The sequence below is a fragment of the Vulpes vulpes genome, chromosome 12 (assembly GCF_048418805.1).
Source record: "Vulpes vulpes isolate BD-2025 chromosome 12, VulVul3, whole genome shotgun sequence".
NCBI classification, from domain to species: Eukaryota; Metazoa; Chordata; class Mammalia; order Carnivora; family Canidae; genus Vulpes; species Vulpes vulpes.
The window spans coordinates 136,037,353-136,052,150 of record NC_132791.1 but is presented as its reverse complement, the minus strand read 5'-3'; the positions used below and the strand labels follow the sequence as shown (position 1 = coordinate 136,052,150).

The following is a 14,798-nucleotide window of genomic DNA, read 5'->3' as shown; positions in this document are numbered from 1 at the left end:
TGTTTGAATAAATGGCCCTTTAAGTTGTTTGAATAAATGGTATTCTACTTTGTGTCTGCTTTGCTGAATCCCCACTGGATTTTCCAAACTCACTCAAACTCTTTGCTATTTGCAACACCTAGTTCAACAGCCTGGAGCAGCTGTGCATCAACTTCACCAATGAGAAGCTGCAACAGTTCTTCAACCACCACATGTTTGTGCTGGAGCAGGAGGAGTACAAGAAGGAGGGCATTGAGTGGGAGTTCATCGACTTCGGGATGGACCTGGCTGCTTGCATCGAGCTCATCGAGAAGGTAGAGAAATAGAGGCTGCTCCCCAAGGTCAGCTCCTCCTTGGTTGGGACCATCATCTCTTTGCTCTCACTCTACCCTGATAATAGAATGGTGATCCCAACTCTACTCTTCCAGCCTTCAGATAGCTGAGTCCCCTTGCAGAGAAAAGTGTTTGGAAAGCATGCATAATGCAGACACCTAAAGAGGTACATGGGTGGTTAAGATCCAAGGGCTCAGTTCTTCCCAAGGATGGGAATGGGAGCTCAGGAGGAACTATGGCATTGCAGAGCTTTTTGACTTATTCGAAGACCCAAGGAAGATAGACCAGTGGAGTTCTTGGAATAATGTTACTATAAAAATAGCAGGGGACATTAATAAGAAAAAAAAGAAAGAAAAACGAAAAGGAATTCCCACAATGTTTTGATCACTGGTCCTGTTGGAATGAGTTTATCTTCCTAAGGTGGCTACTAAAAAATCCAGACATTATTGTTTCAAAATGACTCATATTATTTTATGTCTTTGTATGTAATTTTCCCTTTTTTGGAAGTGGGATAAGCCTATAGCTAAAAGTGAGTTTATATACATACAGTTTATATACATACAGTTTATATACATACAGTATATATACATACAGTTTCTTTATATACATACAGTTTCTTTCCACGTTCATTTGTTCAACAAACATTAATTAAGCACCTACTCCATGCCTAGCGCTGTATGCTGCAGTGCTCCTGGTGACAGAGCCATAGCACCAAAGAAGTTGTGTTTGGCTCCTGCAGACAACAGAGTCCTTGAAACACACTATTAAATGCTGAGTCATGGCCTGTCCTCCTACTTTCAGCCCATGGGCATCTTCTCTATCCTGGAAGAGGAGTGCATGTTCCCCAAGGCCACAGACACCTCCTTCAAGAACAAGCTCTATGACCAGCACCTGGGCAAGTCCAACAACTTCCAGAAGCCCAAGCCTGCCAAGGGCAAGGCCGAGGCACACTTCTCACTGGTCCACTATGCGGGCACCGTGGACTACAACATTGCTGGCTGGCTTGACAAGAACAAGGACCCCCTGAATGAGACCGTGGTCGGGCTGTACCAGAAGTCCTCGCTAAAGCTGCTGTCATTCCTTTTTTCCAACTATGCTGGTGCAGAAGCAGGTGAAATTCTTTCTCTCCTCCCCACTGCCCTGTGCCCCGTGTGGAAAGCTCTGTGTAATTACTTATAACCCAGAGCTGCTCCTGAAGGACCAGGATTCAAGTGCGAGTTTCAGACTAAGCTGGATGTATCGGTCTGTCACCGATAATCAATTTTCTCTCTCCTATTCTTTCTCTGCCTTAAGAGATTGAGCTCTAATAGAGGTAAACAGGGCCTCTCAGGGGACAAAAGAGCTGATACCACATTTTTAAATACCTTTTTAAAATTGAGGTGGGGTGGGTGGCTGGCTCAGTCGAGGGCACATATGACTCTAGGTTCAGGGGTCATGAGTTCGAGCTTCATGTTGGGTGTAGAGATTACTTAAAGAAAAGCTTCAAAAACTGAGATATAATTGACATGCCACACAATTTACTCTTTAGAAAATTCAGGGGTCTTGAGTATATTTACAGGGTGGGCAACCATCACCGCTATTGAATTCAAGAAGGCTTTTAAGGCTTTTAAGCTCTGTCACCCCTTCCCCTGGTCCTGGCAACTACAAATCTCCTTTCCACTTCTATGACTTTGCCTATTCTGGTCATTTCATGTAAATGGAATCATATGCTGTATGGGCTTTGGTGTCTGGCTTCTCTCATGGAGCAGAATGTTTCTGGGATTTGTCTGTGTTGGGACATGTATCAGTATTTGACTTCTTTTTATAGATGGGTGATATTCTAGTGCATGCATAGCACACATTTGTCTCTCCACTCACGAACTGATGAACATTTGGCTACTGTGGATCATGCTGCTAGGAACATTTGTATACAAGTTTATCTGTGGGCATATGTTGTCAGTTCTCTTCGATGTATACCTAGGAGTAGAATTGCTGAGTCATATGGTAACTGTTTATTTAACTTATTGGGGAATCTCCAGACTGTTTTCCAAAATGGTTGCAGAAGCCAGTATCACTTGTGAAGTTTACTCATATTTTAAAAATAATTGCCAAAATAGGGTTTGTAAAATTATGGACTATCTTAAATGCATCAAATTTTATTTTATTTTATTTTATTTTTTTTAAATTTTTTTTTTTTTAAATTTTATGTATTTATGATAGTCATACAGAGAGAAAGAGAGAGAGGCAGAGACACAGGCAGAGGGAGAAGCAGGCTCCATGCACCGGGAGCCCGATGTGGGATCCGATCCCGGGTCTCCAGGATCGCGCCCTGGGCCAAAGGCAGGCGCCAAACCACTGCGCCACCCAGGGATCCCGTCAAATTTTAAAGTTAATGTTCTTAATGTGAAAATACAGGCAATATAATCATTCATTCTATAATTAGATCATTTTTAAAGACTTTATTTATGCATGAGAGACACAGAGATAAAAGCAGAGACATAGGTAGAGGGAAAAGGAGGCTCCATGCGGGGAACCCAATGCAGGGCTCAATCCCAAGGACCCTGGGATCACAACCTGAGCTGAAGGCCGATGCTCAATCGCTGAGCCACCCAGGTGCCCCTAACTAGATCATCTTATTTTTAGTTTTTTTTAAGATTTATTTTTATTTATTTATTTATGATAAACATAGAGAGAGAGAGAGAGAGAAAGAGAGAGAGAGAGAGAGAGAGAGAAGCAGAGACACAGGAGGAGGGAGAAGCAGGCTCCATGCTGGGAGCCTGACATGGGACTCGATCCCGGGACTCCAGGATCACGCCCTGGGCCAAAGGCAGGCGCCAAACAGCTGAGCCACCCAGAGATCCCCTAATTAGATCATTTTAAAAGCAAACAAGTAGGGGCGCCTAGGTCGTGCAGTCAGTTAAGTATTCAACTCTTGGTTTCAGCTCAGGTCATGATCTTGGGATCCTGGGATCAAGACCCACATTGAGCTCCACACTCAGAAGAGAGTCTGCTTGAGATTCTCTCTTCCTCTCCCTCTATCTCTCCCTGCGCTCTCTCTCTCTCTCTCAAATAAATAAATAAATCTTAAACAAACAAGAAACAAAAACCCTTCAGCTCTGTCAAAAGAAACCCAAAAGTCCCATTTCAGGGTTTGTAGGATGTGGCCACCACTAAGAAAAAGCACTGTGCACTGTTGGTGGGAATGTAAACTGGTGTAGCCACTATGGAAGACAGTATTGGAGGGTCCTCAAAAAATTAAAAATAAGGTTACCATATGATCCAGCAATCTCACTTTGGGGAATATATCTGAAATGAACAAAACCACTATCCTAAAGAAATATCGACAACCCATGTTCACTGCAGCATTATTTACAATAGCCAACACATACAAACAACCTAAGTGTCTATCAACAGATGAATGGATAAAGAAAATATGGTGTAAGGGTGCCTGGGTGGCTCAGTCCGTTAAGCATGTGCCTTTGGCTCAGGTGATGATCCTGAGGTCCTGGACTCAAGCCCTGCATCAGGCTCCCTGCTCTGTGGGGAGTCTGCTTCTCCCTCTCCCTCTGCCCCTCCAACCCCTACTCATGCTCTCGCTTGCTCTCTCTCTCTCAAATGAATAAATACGATCTTTTTTTAAAAAAAAATATGGTGTACTATTCAGCCATAAAAAAAAGAGAAAATCTTAGATTTGGGACAGCACGGATAGACCTTGAGAACATTATGCCAAGGGAAATAAGTCCGAGAAAGACAAATCCTGTACAATCTCACATATAGGTGGAATCTGAGAAAACCAAACTCACAGAAACAGATCAGACTTTGTGGTCACCAGAGGTGAGAGTGAGGGGTGGAGGAACTGGATGAAGGTGTCAAAGGTACTAACTTCCAATTATAAGATAAATAAGTTCTGCGATGTAACATACTGTGCCTACCTGGCAGGGACTATAGTTAACAATACTCTGTTGTATATTTAAAAGTTGCTAAGAGAGTAGATCTTAAAAGTTCTCATCACAAGAAAAATTGTAACTGAGTATGGGCACAGATGGCACCTAAACTTAATGCAACTATTTCAAAATATATAAGTGTATCTGTTATGTGAGTACACCTGCAAGTTAGACAATGTTCTATGTCAGTTATATGTCAATGAAACTGGGGGCTTTTGGCGGGGGTGGGCACCACTGTGTCCTCAGGGCTGCATCTGACACACCCTCTGTGTCTGTCTCCAGGTGATTCCGGGGGAAGCAAGAAAGGTGGGAAGAAGAAAGGCTCCTCTTTCCAGACCGTGTCGGCTGTGTTCAGGGTTTGTGTTTTGGCAGCTTCCCCGTTTCGCTGATTTTCTGCCCAGTGAAATGGCATTTGCTGATAAGGTATAAATATGCTTGTTCCGATTTGTGTCCCAGGAAAATTTAAACAAATTGATGACCAATTTAAGGAGCACTCACCCTCACTTTGTGCGATGTTTGATTCCTAATGAGACCAAGACTCCTGGTGAGTAAGGATCCATCAGAACAGGACTCCCTGAAATGTGTGCAAACTTCTGCGTGTGTGCGTGCATCCATGTGCACGTATGTGTGTGTTTCCCTGAGAAGAGGGGTATGGTGTTTATCACCTCTCAACATCCTATGAAGTAAGAAGGCCAGATTGAGCAAATAAAAATACCAGATGCCCTGTTAAGTTTGATTTTGAGATAAACAATGTCTTCCTGTAAGTACGACCCACGCAATATTTGGGATACACTTACCCTAAAAAATGATTTACTGTATCTGAAATTCAAATTCACCTTGGCATCCTGTATTTTCTCTGGCTCCCCTACTCTGAAGTCATACAGAAAAGAGCAAAGTAGGTAGAGAGGCACATCAGAGCTGGGACTCTCCTAAGGTTCCCCAAAGGTTCCTTTCCCCCAAAGAGCACCTTTCCCCCAATGAGATAGGTGTTCCACTGTCAAAACAGCAGCAATTCCACCGTTTCCAGAGCCTCTATGGTATGCAGTTACTCTATCATCTCTCCTGCTTACAACAGCTAGGTAAGCAGAGTTCTCTCCACTTTACTGAGAATTATAGAAAACTGAAAACTGAGAATTATAGATCTAGAACCCTCTGCAGTGTAGTAGGACCCTTAACCCTCACTCAGTCCCCGATTCACAAATATTCTTAGAGGGTAGCTGTGTCTCAGTGTCATCTGTCACAAAGAGAAAAATACGGTCACATAGATCAGTGGTTCCGAGGCAGCTCATTTACAGCCAGGTTATCTATCCCAAATGTAAGTGTCCTGCCTCTGCAATGTGACAGGTGAACAGAGGGTTTCAAAGGCCTGAGGGAAAAAACAAACAAAACAAAACAAAACACCCTAAAAAAAAAAAACGAGCTCCACCTGCCACTGCCCATGGGACCCCCTAGCTGGGTACTTTAGCTTTCTGGGCTATAAAATGAGGATTAAAGTGGCATTTTATGCATGCATTCACTTAGTTAGCTATTCATTTATTTATCTAATGAGCGCTTATAAACTTTGTAAATATTAATTCACTCAACTTGCCTTACGGGGTTGCTGCGAGGATTGCATGAGTGAGTGCACGTCAAGCATTTCAAGCAGGGCCAAGCACGTTGTGAATACTCAGTCTATCTGGCTGCCAATTATAACAACTATTAGTATTATAATTACAAGAAGAAGAAGAATTGTGATAATAATGTTACGGATGATAATAACCATGAGGGAAATGATAACATTGTGGGGGAAATAATTGTATTACTACATTAATGATGATTGTATTGTTTATTATATAGTACAGTATAATTATATTATTAGTTCTTATTCTGATTATAATAACCATCATTATGATAATAATCATATTATTGTTATAGTAATATAATGATTATCAATATAATAATTCTCATTACCATTATTATTATTACCAAAAACCAGACATTTTAATTCTCCCAACAACCATGTCTACTATGTGTAGTGGACTCCATCTTCCGTGAAAGCCTATGTCAAAGGCAAAAGCCAGCTGGTGCACTGTTTGGACTCGCCTTGTCAGGGCAGGCTACATCCCTCCCAGTGCACCCAGCATGGCCCATTTATCCTCCAGTGTCGGAACAGAGCTGTATCTCTGGTTATGCATCAAACGAAATTGTTGGCCTTCGTGTAGCTGGTTTGTCATCAAGAAGACGATTTGTTTTTGAGCAACGTGTCTGCACAAATCAAATGTGCCATGGCATGACTGGTTCATCAAGCATCTGCCCACAAGCATCAGGTGACAGGGAGACAGATTGCCCCTCACCTGGGGCAACCTATGCCTCTAGGTTTTGGCAATCCACTGGTTTCTTTTTTCCCTTAGATGGTAAATTGTGACAAAATCTCCATCCCTTCCTCTCTGTTTTGTGTCTCCTTTGTTCGGGCACCCCTCTGTTTTCTTCCTCATTTCTAAGAATAGACTAAGACTGATTCAGGAGCATGAGCGAGGCTTTGGAAAGGACCTAGTGGGGCGTCTTCATTTTCTAGAAGAGGGGATTGAGACTGCAGAGATGGAAGTGCCTGCCCCAGGGTGTCCAGAACTGCAGCAGGAGTCGTGGTCCTTGATCAAACCTCAAACGGCTTTTCCCACCCCCGGGAGCACACTCGGTGCATGGTGGCCTCTCTCGCATGGGGAGCAAGGGGAAAGCTTGGGGGAGGACTGGGCAAACAGGCTGAGCTGGTTTGGCTTGGCTAGTTTGGATCATTTCAGTAGGCCACAGGGTGCGGATGCTGCCCTGGTTGTCTGGTGCCTGGCCTGGAAGTCTGGAAGCCTGATAAGGCAGTGGTTGGGGGATGCAGGGTTTGGGTTGGTCAGTGTGCAGGGGTGTGAGATGCGTGCTCCCAGGGTGCAGTTTGCCATCCTAGGAACTGGCTCTCGGGGGAGGGCAGTCTCTCTCTCGGGCCCGGCAAGGCCCTAGGATGCCAAAGCATCACACGATACACACGATTCACACAACTGCCCACGAAGCTGAGATGGCAGGAGAAAGGAATTTGTTGGAGATGATGAATGAGGGGTAGCAAGAAAATTCTTTAGCAGCAGTAATGTGGTAAAGACAGAAGGGGACTTTTTAGAAGTTTTGCACATGGGGGCAGAGGGCAAAGAGGATTCTTTTACACGCTTTTCCAGACACTGTCTCCGCCTGGGTTGGGATAGACATGGAGAGACCCCTGAGAGAAGTCAACCCAATTTTGAGCTGCACCAACAGCAGGGGCCCCAAGGAAGGAGGGAGTCCAGTCTCAGCTCCGCAGGAAATGGGGGACAGAAAGTCCAAGGGCATACAGCTAGAAAGCAGCACAGCTGGCATCTGAGCCCCTCAAAATCCTCATCCGAGAAATATACTGGGAGTTAGACTGGGTGACCCCTCAGGTTCGCCCCCACAAGAGGTCCTCTGAGTGTCTAATGTGTTTCTCCTCGGTCTTAACCACTGCTTTCTCGAGAGAATCACCAGCCAGTGGAACCTCCTGGAAAGATGGAAATATTCCACATCTGTGCTGTCCCATACGGCAACCACTGGGTACAGGACATGCAGCTAGTGCAGCTAAGAAAAACTTCTCATTTTAATGAATTTTAAATTTAAATAACCACAGGTGGTCAGAAACTATTGTATCAGATGGCACAGATCCAGCAGAACAATGATAATTGCATAAATGAATAGTCATCTCTCCTCCCAGCCACCAAGGAAAGCTGTGAGCCTCCTAGAAGTTTCCAGAAGGTTCATCAGAGACAGTTTGAGTGCCCTCTCTCCCCAACAACCTAGGCAAAAGTCATTATGCAGCTATACTACTTTTCCTAACCACTCACACAGCCCCAGAACAGAATTTTCTCAGTCCTCATTTGATTTGTGCCTGACCCAAGAAGATCCCTGGTGAGGGCTTGTCCCTATGGGTCCTCTTCTTCCTCCCAGAGTTGATGCTCCTTCTTCCTTCCCAGAGCTCATGCTCAGCAGTTAGCAGATGATCATCCTACATTCAATTCCCTGCACCCTCTGGCACAGGTGTCCTTCTCTCTGTTCCTCTGCTCCCACTAAAGGCACAGCCCACAGTTGCTACATCACTGACCTTGAGTAAAGAAGGGCATCTCAAGGTATCTAACGGGAAGTCCAAGAGGTACCCATATTCATTCTCTCCTCCTTTGGAGCCTAGCTACAGACTCAAGGGCCATGAACAGGGTAAAGACCAATATTTTGGCTTTTAGCCCAGAGCAGTGGGGTGCTCGAGTGTCCCCCAGGAAGCTGGGATTATTTCTACTGTGAGGACTGTAGTCGGGCTCCAGGCATTCCCAACCTCTCCATTGTAGAGCTGACACTAACTCTTTCCACGCAAGTCTGGGTGTATTGGCGTGTGTTCTGGTGGCCGTCAAAGACACTGAAAAAGCCACTGACATATCCCCCGGGGACATTCTCTCCCCAGGTGTGATGGACCACTACTTGGTCATGCACCAACTGCGCTGTAACGGGGTCCTGGAGGGCATCCGGATTTGCAGGAAAGGATTCCCCAGCCGGATCCTCTATGCTGACTTCAAACAGCGGTAGGTCACCTGGCTTTGCATCTCTCTCCTTTTTTTTTTTTTTTAAAGATTTTATTTATTTATTTGAGAGAGAGTGAGAGAAAGAGCACAAGTAGTTGGGAGGGGCAGAGGGAGAGGGAGAAGGAGGCTCCCTGATGAGCAGGGAGCCCAATGTGGGGCTGGATCCCAGGACCCTAGGATCATGAGGTCAGTTGAAGGCAGATGCTCAACCAACTGAGCCACCCCAGGGCCCTCCATCTCTCTCATATTGAGAGTGCCTTGTGCATCTCCCAGAGGTGCTCCATGCACTGGGTGTTTGGTGAGCTCACAGCCTCCCAGAGTTTCTGTGAGCCTTGTTTTTTGCTGGAGGGAGGATCTACGCCCAAAGTGAGTGCTGGGCCAGGATCAGAGCCTCCACCCTCAAGCTTAATTGTTCCCCCAGAACAGAGTTTCTCCACTTCTGCACTATCAACGTTTAGGGCTAGATAATCCTTTATTGTGGGGGTTGTCACGTGTGTTGTAGGATTTGAGCAGCATCCCTGGTCTCTACCTACCGTGTTGGGAGCAAACCCCACCCCACCCAAGCTGTGACAATCAAAAATATCTCCAGCCCTTGCCAGATGTCCCCTGGGCAGGAGGGGGAGGAAGGAGACGGGGGGGGGGGTTAAGTTGTCCCCAGTTGAGTTCCGCTGCTCCAGACCAGCTCTCTCTTCCCAGCTGCCATCTGAACCCACAATTCCAGGCCTTGTCTGGAGTAGAGGAAAGGAAAGGACCCTAGAGACCCTTGCAGACCACAGATCTGCAAGTCACAGATGATTTCAAGGTTCCTCTACATCAGATAAGAACTCTTCCCTCTGGGGGCACCTGGGTGGCTCAGGTCATGATCTCAGGGTCCTGGAATCAAGCATCACATTGGGCTCCCTGCTTATAGGAGGAGTCTACTTCTCCCTCTACCTCTGTTCTCTCTCAAATAAATAAATAAAATATTTAAAAAAAAGAACTATTCCCTGTGGAAGCAAAATTCCGGCTGTGTAGCCCCTCAGCCAGACATGCTGTACAATCTGCCATTTCCTCCTAAGGCTGAAGCAGGAAAAGGTTCTTGAAGGCCTGGCCTTAGGTAGAGGGACAGGACTTGTCTCTGGTATGGGGCCCTTCTCAGGAGATTGAATCCCTTCAAGAAATTTTGTCCCTCAACCGAAACCACTCCCCACCTAGCGCTGCCAAACAGACAAAGTGGGGGCCCTAAGTAGATGCTAGGCCTGATCCAGCTTCCAAAGCCAGACTAGATTGAGGTAACTCTTGTTACCTAAACCGAGGTGGCTCTCCAGAGTCTGTGTCCACGCTGGGGAAGGCCTATATGCCTGAGTCACTGCAGAATGGGCTGGGCCGTGGCAGGGCTGAAGACCCCTGGGCACAGAGGAGCAGGGTGCAGCAGGGTGCAGCGCTCAGGAAATTGTGAGGAGAGAACACCCTCCCAGCTTCATGCAGCCAGAGGCCCTCTGTCCCTGAGACTTCTCTCACCCAGCTGCCAGCAGGTGGCCCACCCACCACTCTCCCCGTCCCCAACCCAGGTACCGGATCCTCAACGCCAGTGCCATCCCTGAAGGGCAATTTATTGACAGTAAAAATGCTTCTGAGAAGCTTCTGAGCTCCATCGACGTGGACCGGGAGCAGTATAGGTTTGGTCACACTAAGGTGAGAATATCTTAAGCTGGGACACCCTACCCCCACTCCACCCCATGTAACCCATACCCCTGGGGCTGCTTGTCCTCTGGTGGGAGGAAAGGTCTTTCCCTGTCCAGCCAACCTGATGACCCCATTGCATAGGAGCCCAAGCAGAAGGAACCAGGGTCTAGGTATGGAGAATCCTGTTTCCATGTTGGTTTCTAAGTGTCTAGAGGCTTCTCCACCCACCCTCCCACCACTACCCTCAGCAATGGAAGAAAGCAATAAAAAGTTCTAGTGTCCTAAGAGAGCAGAACAAAGGCATCTCGTGTGGGACTTAAGAGCCAAGGAAAGAGGAGAATACAGCAGACTCCGGGAACCCAGGGGTGATAAGGCTAGTCCTGACCTCATGGAGTTACAGGTAGGGCAAGGGAAACAAAGGCTCCCAGAGGGCAAGAAACCTGCTCTTGAGGTCACAAGGACAGAGACAGGCAAAGGTCAGCTTCAGATCCTGGCCTGTCTCCAAGGCTCTCCTTCCTGGAAAGGGCTGGCCGGGGCCTGTGGAACCCCCAAGGGTGCCCTGCTTCCTCGGAACATGGGCCAAGGAGGGCCGTGGGTGAGTGGGCCTGCAGGTAGGACCAGTCTTCCCAGAGGGGCAGAGGGGAGGACAGGGAGGCAGACTGTGAATTTCTCCTAACCTGGGCACAGCTGAGCTTTGAGGGTATTTTCTGGACTCCTCTTTGCCGCCTCCTGTGTGTGAGCTCTGGCCCAATCCGTCCATGAGGATTGGCAGGCCCTGGGACGTCCTATGGGAAGGGCCAGAGGAGAAGCCACCGTGGGGTGCAGAGGACTGCCAGCCCCAAGCCGGGGCTCCAAAGGCGGCAGGCTGGGTCGGGCACACACAGGCTCCCAGGGTGCAAGAGGGGTGCCTGGCTGGCACACCTGCTGAGAACAAAGCAGGGCTCGTCTCTTCTGTGATGCAGGTGTTTTTCAAAGCTGGGCTTCTCGGACTCTTGGAGGAGATGAGGGACGAGAAGCTGGTGACCTTGATGACGCGCACTCAGGCCGTCTGCCGGGGGTACCTGATGCGGGTGGAGTTCAAGAAGATGATGGAGAGGAGGTGATTTGGACCCTTGGCCCACCTTATCCTGCCCTCCCCACTTCACAGCTGTTTTGGTCTTAAAGCATCAATGTTTTCTTTCATTCACTGGACCAACACCTGCCAAGGGGCCATTCTATGCTAGGGACCCTGCATGATGCTGGGGATACAGAAAGGAACCCTGCCAGGGTACCTGGCGGGGGGGCTTAGTGGGTCAAGCCTCTGCCTTCAGCTCAGGTTGTGATCTCAGGGTCTTGGGATCAAAGCCTGCATTGGGCTATTTGCTCAGCAGGAGAGTCTGCTTCTCCCTCTGCCTCTCTCTTTCTGTGCTCTCTCTCTCTCTCTCTCAAATAAATAAATACAGTCTTGAGAAAGAAAGAAAAAAAACCTGCCTTCCAGGAGCTCAGGGATAGGCTGGGAGCGGACCCCTGCATGGCTGACCGTAACACGCATGACAAGTACAAAGTCAGAGTCACATTTGGGGCGATGCGGCATAGTGACAACAAGCCCTCAATTGGGCTGGGAGTTTGTGGGGGTGCTGCAGGGGTCAGCAAGAGGAGAGAACTCTCTGAAGGAAGCTTTGCACAGCCTGGAGGTCACCGTGGGGCAAGCAGAGGGAGAGGCACCCAACGCAGGCTCCTCTGCACCCTGTTAATGAGGCTAGACCCGAGCATCTGGCTGGGAAGCCACAGAAAGCACGTACAGGGACTAGTGAGAGGATCAGGTTTGCAGAAGGTGACAAGGATCTGAACTAATGAGGAGTCCACCCATGAGGGAGCAGGGGATGCATTCAGAGGACACTGAAGAGTCTTACTCCTTGGGTAATTCAGCAGCAGTACTAGGGATTTCAGGAGGGGTAAACCTTGAGGGGAGGCCCATTCTCACCTATTTCCTGATGCCCTACATGGGTCTAACACTGGTGTCACCACATGGGCCACCACTGTGCACCTTGCAGGCATCTAGCTGGGTGAAGAGAATGGAAGCCAGCATGGAAATGGGGGAGAAACGACCCCTTAGCAGGTGCCAGCTTATGGGAAAGAGAAGCATTTTTTCAGGCACACGTGAGCTGTGGGGGATACAGCATGAGATACGGCAGGTGGCACTGGGACAGGCACTAGTCTAAATCAGGGAAGTAGGCCATTCTAGGAGGGCAAGAGTCGGGGAGACGGTCCCGGCGTACACCCGCGGGTAGGCAGGAAGAGGAGCCCACATGCCGAGTACCATGAAGCCGTGAGCACGGAATCAAAGGCAATGGGGTCTTTCAAAATGGTGAGAGTCAGCCGTTGAAATGTGGGAGACGGGCGCAGGGGGCTTCGGCTCAGGTCATGATCTCAGGGTCCTGGGATCCAGTCCTGCCTCGGGCTCCCTGCTCCGCGGGGACTCTGCTTCTCCCTCTCCCTCTGCCCCTCCCACCCGCTTGTGCTCTCTCTTCTCTCTCTCTCTCTCTCTCTATCAAATAAATAAATAAATAAAATCTTTAGACTCAGGGGACTAGGGATGAAGATGCTCATGGTGTCGGGAATCAGGACCTTGGGCATCGCGGGGGTCTCCAGGGAAGGGTAAAGGGCATGGGCCCCCCACCCCCGGAGTGGGCAGGGGTGGACAGCGTCCTTGCCATGGGTCATTAACCCAGCCCACCGCAATGTCCAGGGAGTCCATCTTCTGCATCCAGTACAACATCCGCTCCTTCATGAACGTCAAGCACTGGCCCTGGATGAACCTGTTCTTCAAGATCAAGCCGCTCCTCAAGAGCGCGGAGGCTGAGAGAGAGATGGCCACCATGAAGGAAGACTTCGAGAGGGCCAAGGAAGAGCTGGCCAGATCTGAGGCTCGCCGCAAGGAGCTGGAGGAGAAGATGGTGTCCCTGCTGCAGGAAAAGAACGACCTCCAGTTGCAGGTGCAGTCTGTAAGTACCTGCCCGCCTCCAGGGTCAGTTAGAAACAGTAGCGAGGCCCAGGCCCCTGCAGGTGCCTCTATTCGAGAGGCCGTGGTGCCACCTAGTGGGCCTACGGAGTACTGCAGCTCCCCCTGCGGGGTCCCAGGACGGAGGGGGCGAGGCTTGGCCGCTGCCGAGCTGCAGGGTGAGCTCCTCTGCACAGTGGATTCTGCTCACCCTCATTTCTGTCCGTCTTCCACAGCGGCGTTAGGCCTACTTTGCTGTGGACATGAGGGCAATGTGTCTGTCCCCGTAATTAAAGCCTGTCAGGGATGCACCAGGTCTTAAGAAAAACAAAAATTCCAAGTAAGTCACTACAACAATTCAAATTAGGAGTGATCGTATATACGTGAGTTTGGGTAATATGATTATACTAAAAATGCCTTGAAGATAGGCCCTTTTTAAATCAAGAAGATAGAGACCCCTGGGTGGCTCCGCGGGTTAGCGCCTGCCTTCAGCCCAGGGTATGTTCCTGGGGTCCTGGGATCGAGTCCCACATCGGTCTCTCTGCAGAGAAGCCTCTGCTTCTCCCTCTGCATCTCTCATGAATAAAAAAATACAATCTTTAAAAAAAAAATAAAATGAATCAAGGAGGTGGGGGAAATGAACACTCTGGCAGGGCAATTTTATCAATTCATGAATGAATTGCCCTTTTTAAATAAACCCCCAAATGCCTCACATACAAAGCATTTTCTCCTCCCCTTCTTATTCTCCCAATCAGTACAGCCAGCGTGGTCATTGGAAGCACTTTCCCAAGCTGAGTGGGAGAGAAGACAAATTTTAGAACCAGGTAGCTGGATTTATATCCCAGATCCTCCATTGGAGAGCTGTGTGGCCTCGGGCAAGTTTCGCAGCCTCTCTGTGCCTTGCTCTTCTCATCTGTAAAATGGGCACAGTAATAGGACGCACATCATAGGGTTGTCAGGAGAATCGGGTGAGTCCCTGCTTCTGAAATACCTGGCACATAGTACATGCTTAATTAACACTGACGCTTATTCTTACCCATAATCTTGAAATGTGGGCCCAGTTTTTACAGCACTCTTACACAACACGGTATAGCCCGATTATTAGCTGATCTTGACCTATCCAAGAGACTCATTACAGAGCCCTCTGGGACATATCTCTACATATTCATTTTATTACTATTTTGAACTTCCTGCTCTGTGGCTTGAGGAGGCAGGGCTCACAGGGCATAGACTGCACTTTTTTATTGGAACTTAAAAGGTAGTAATGTTTTGAAAATACCAGGTAACTTGTGGTAACGAGTAGATGAGTCATTTTTCAAGTGG

At 48.1% G+C, this 14,798-nt stretch overlaps 1 protein-coding gene across 1 annotated transcript in view; it reads left to right on the top strand.

Moving 5' to 3' along the window:
* The window catches only part of LOC112924895 (myosin-13), a 52,440-nt gene that overhangs the window by 15,287 nt on the left and 22,355 nt on the right, over window positions 1–14,798 (top strand). The window contains exons 14-21 of the mRNA XM_072731954.1: window positions 123–293; window positions 1,114–1,423; window positions 4,518–4,591; window positions 4,692–4,779; window positions 8,713–8,830; window positions 10,381–10,504; window positions 11,458–11,594; window positions 13,224–13,479. Of these exons, the coding sequence (XP_072588055.1) occupies window positions 123–293; window positions 1,114–1,423; window positions 4,518–4,591; window positions 4,692–4,779; window positions 8,713–8,830; window positions 10,381–10,504; window positions 11,458–11,594; window positions 13,224–13,479 (1,278 nt within the window). The remainder of the gene's footprint in view (window positions 1–122; window positions 294–1,113; window positions 1,424–4,517; window positions 4,592–4,691; window positions 4,780–8,712; window positions 8,831–10,380; window positions 10,505–11,457; window positions 11,595–13,223; window positions 13,480–14,798) is intronic.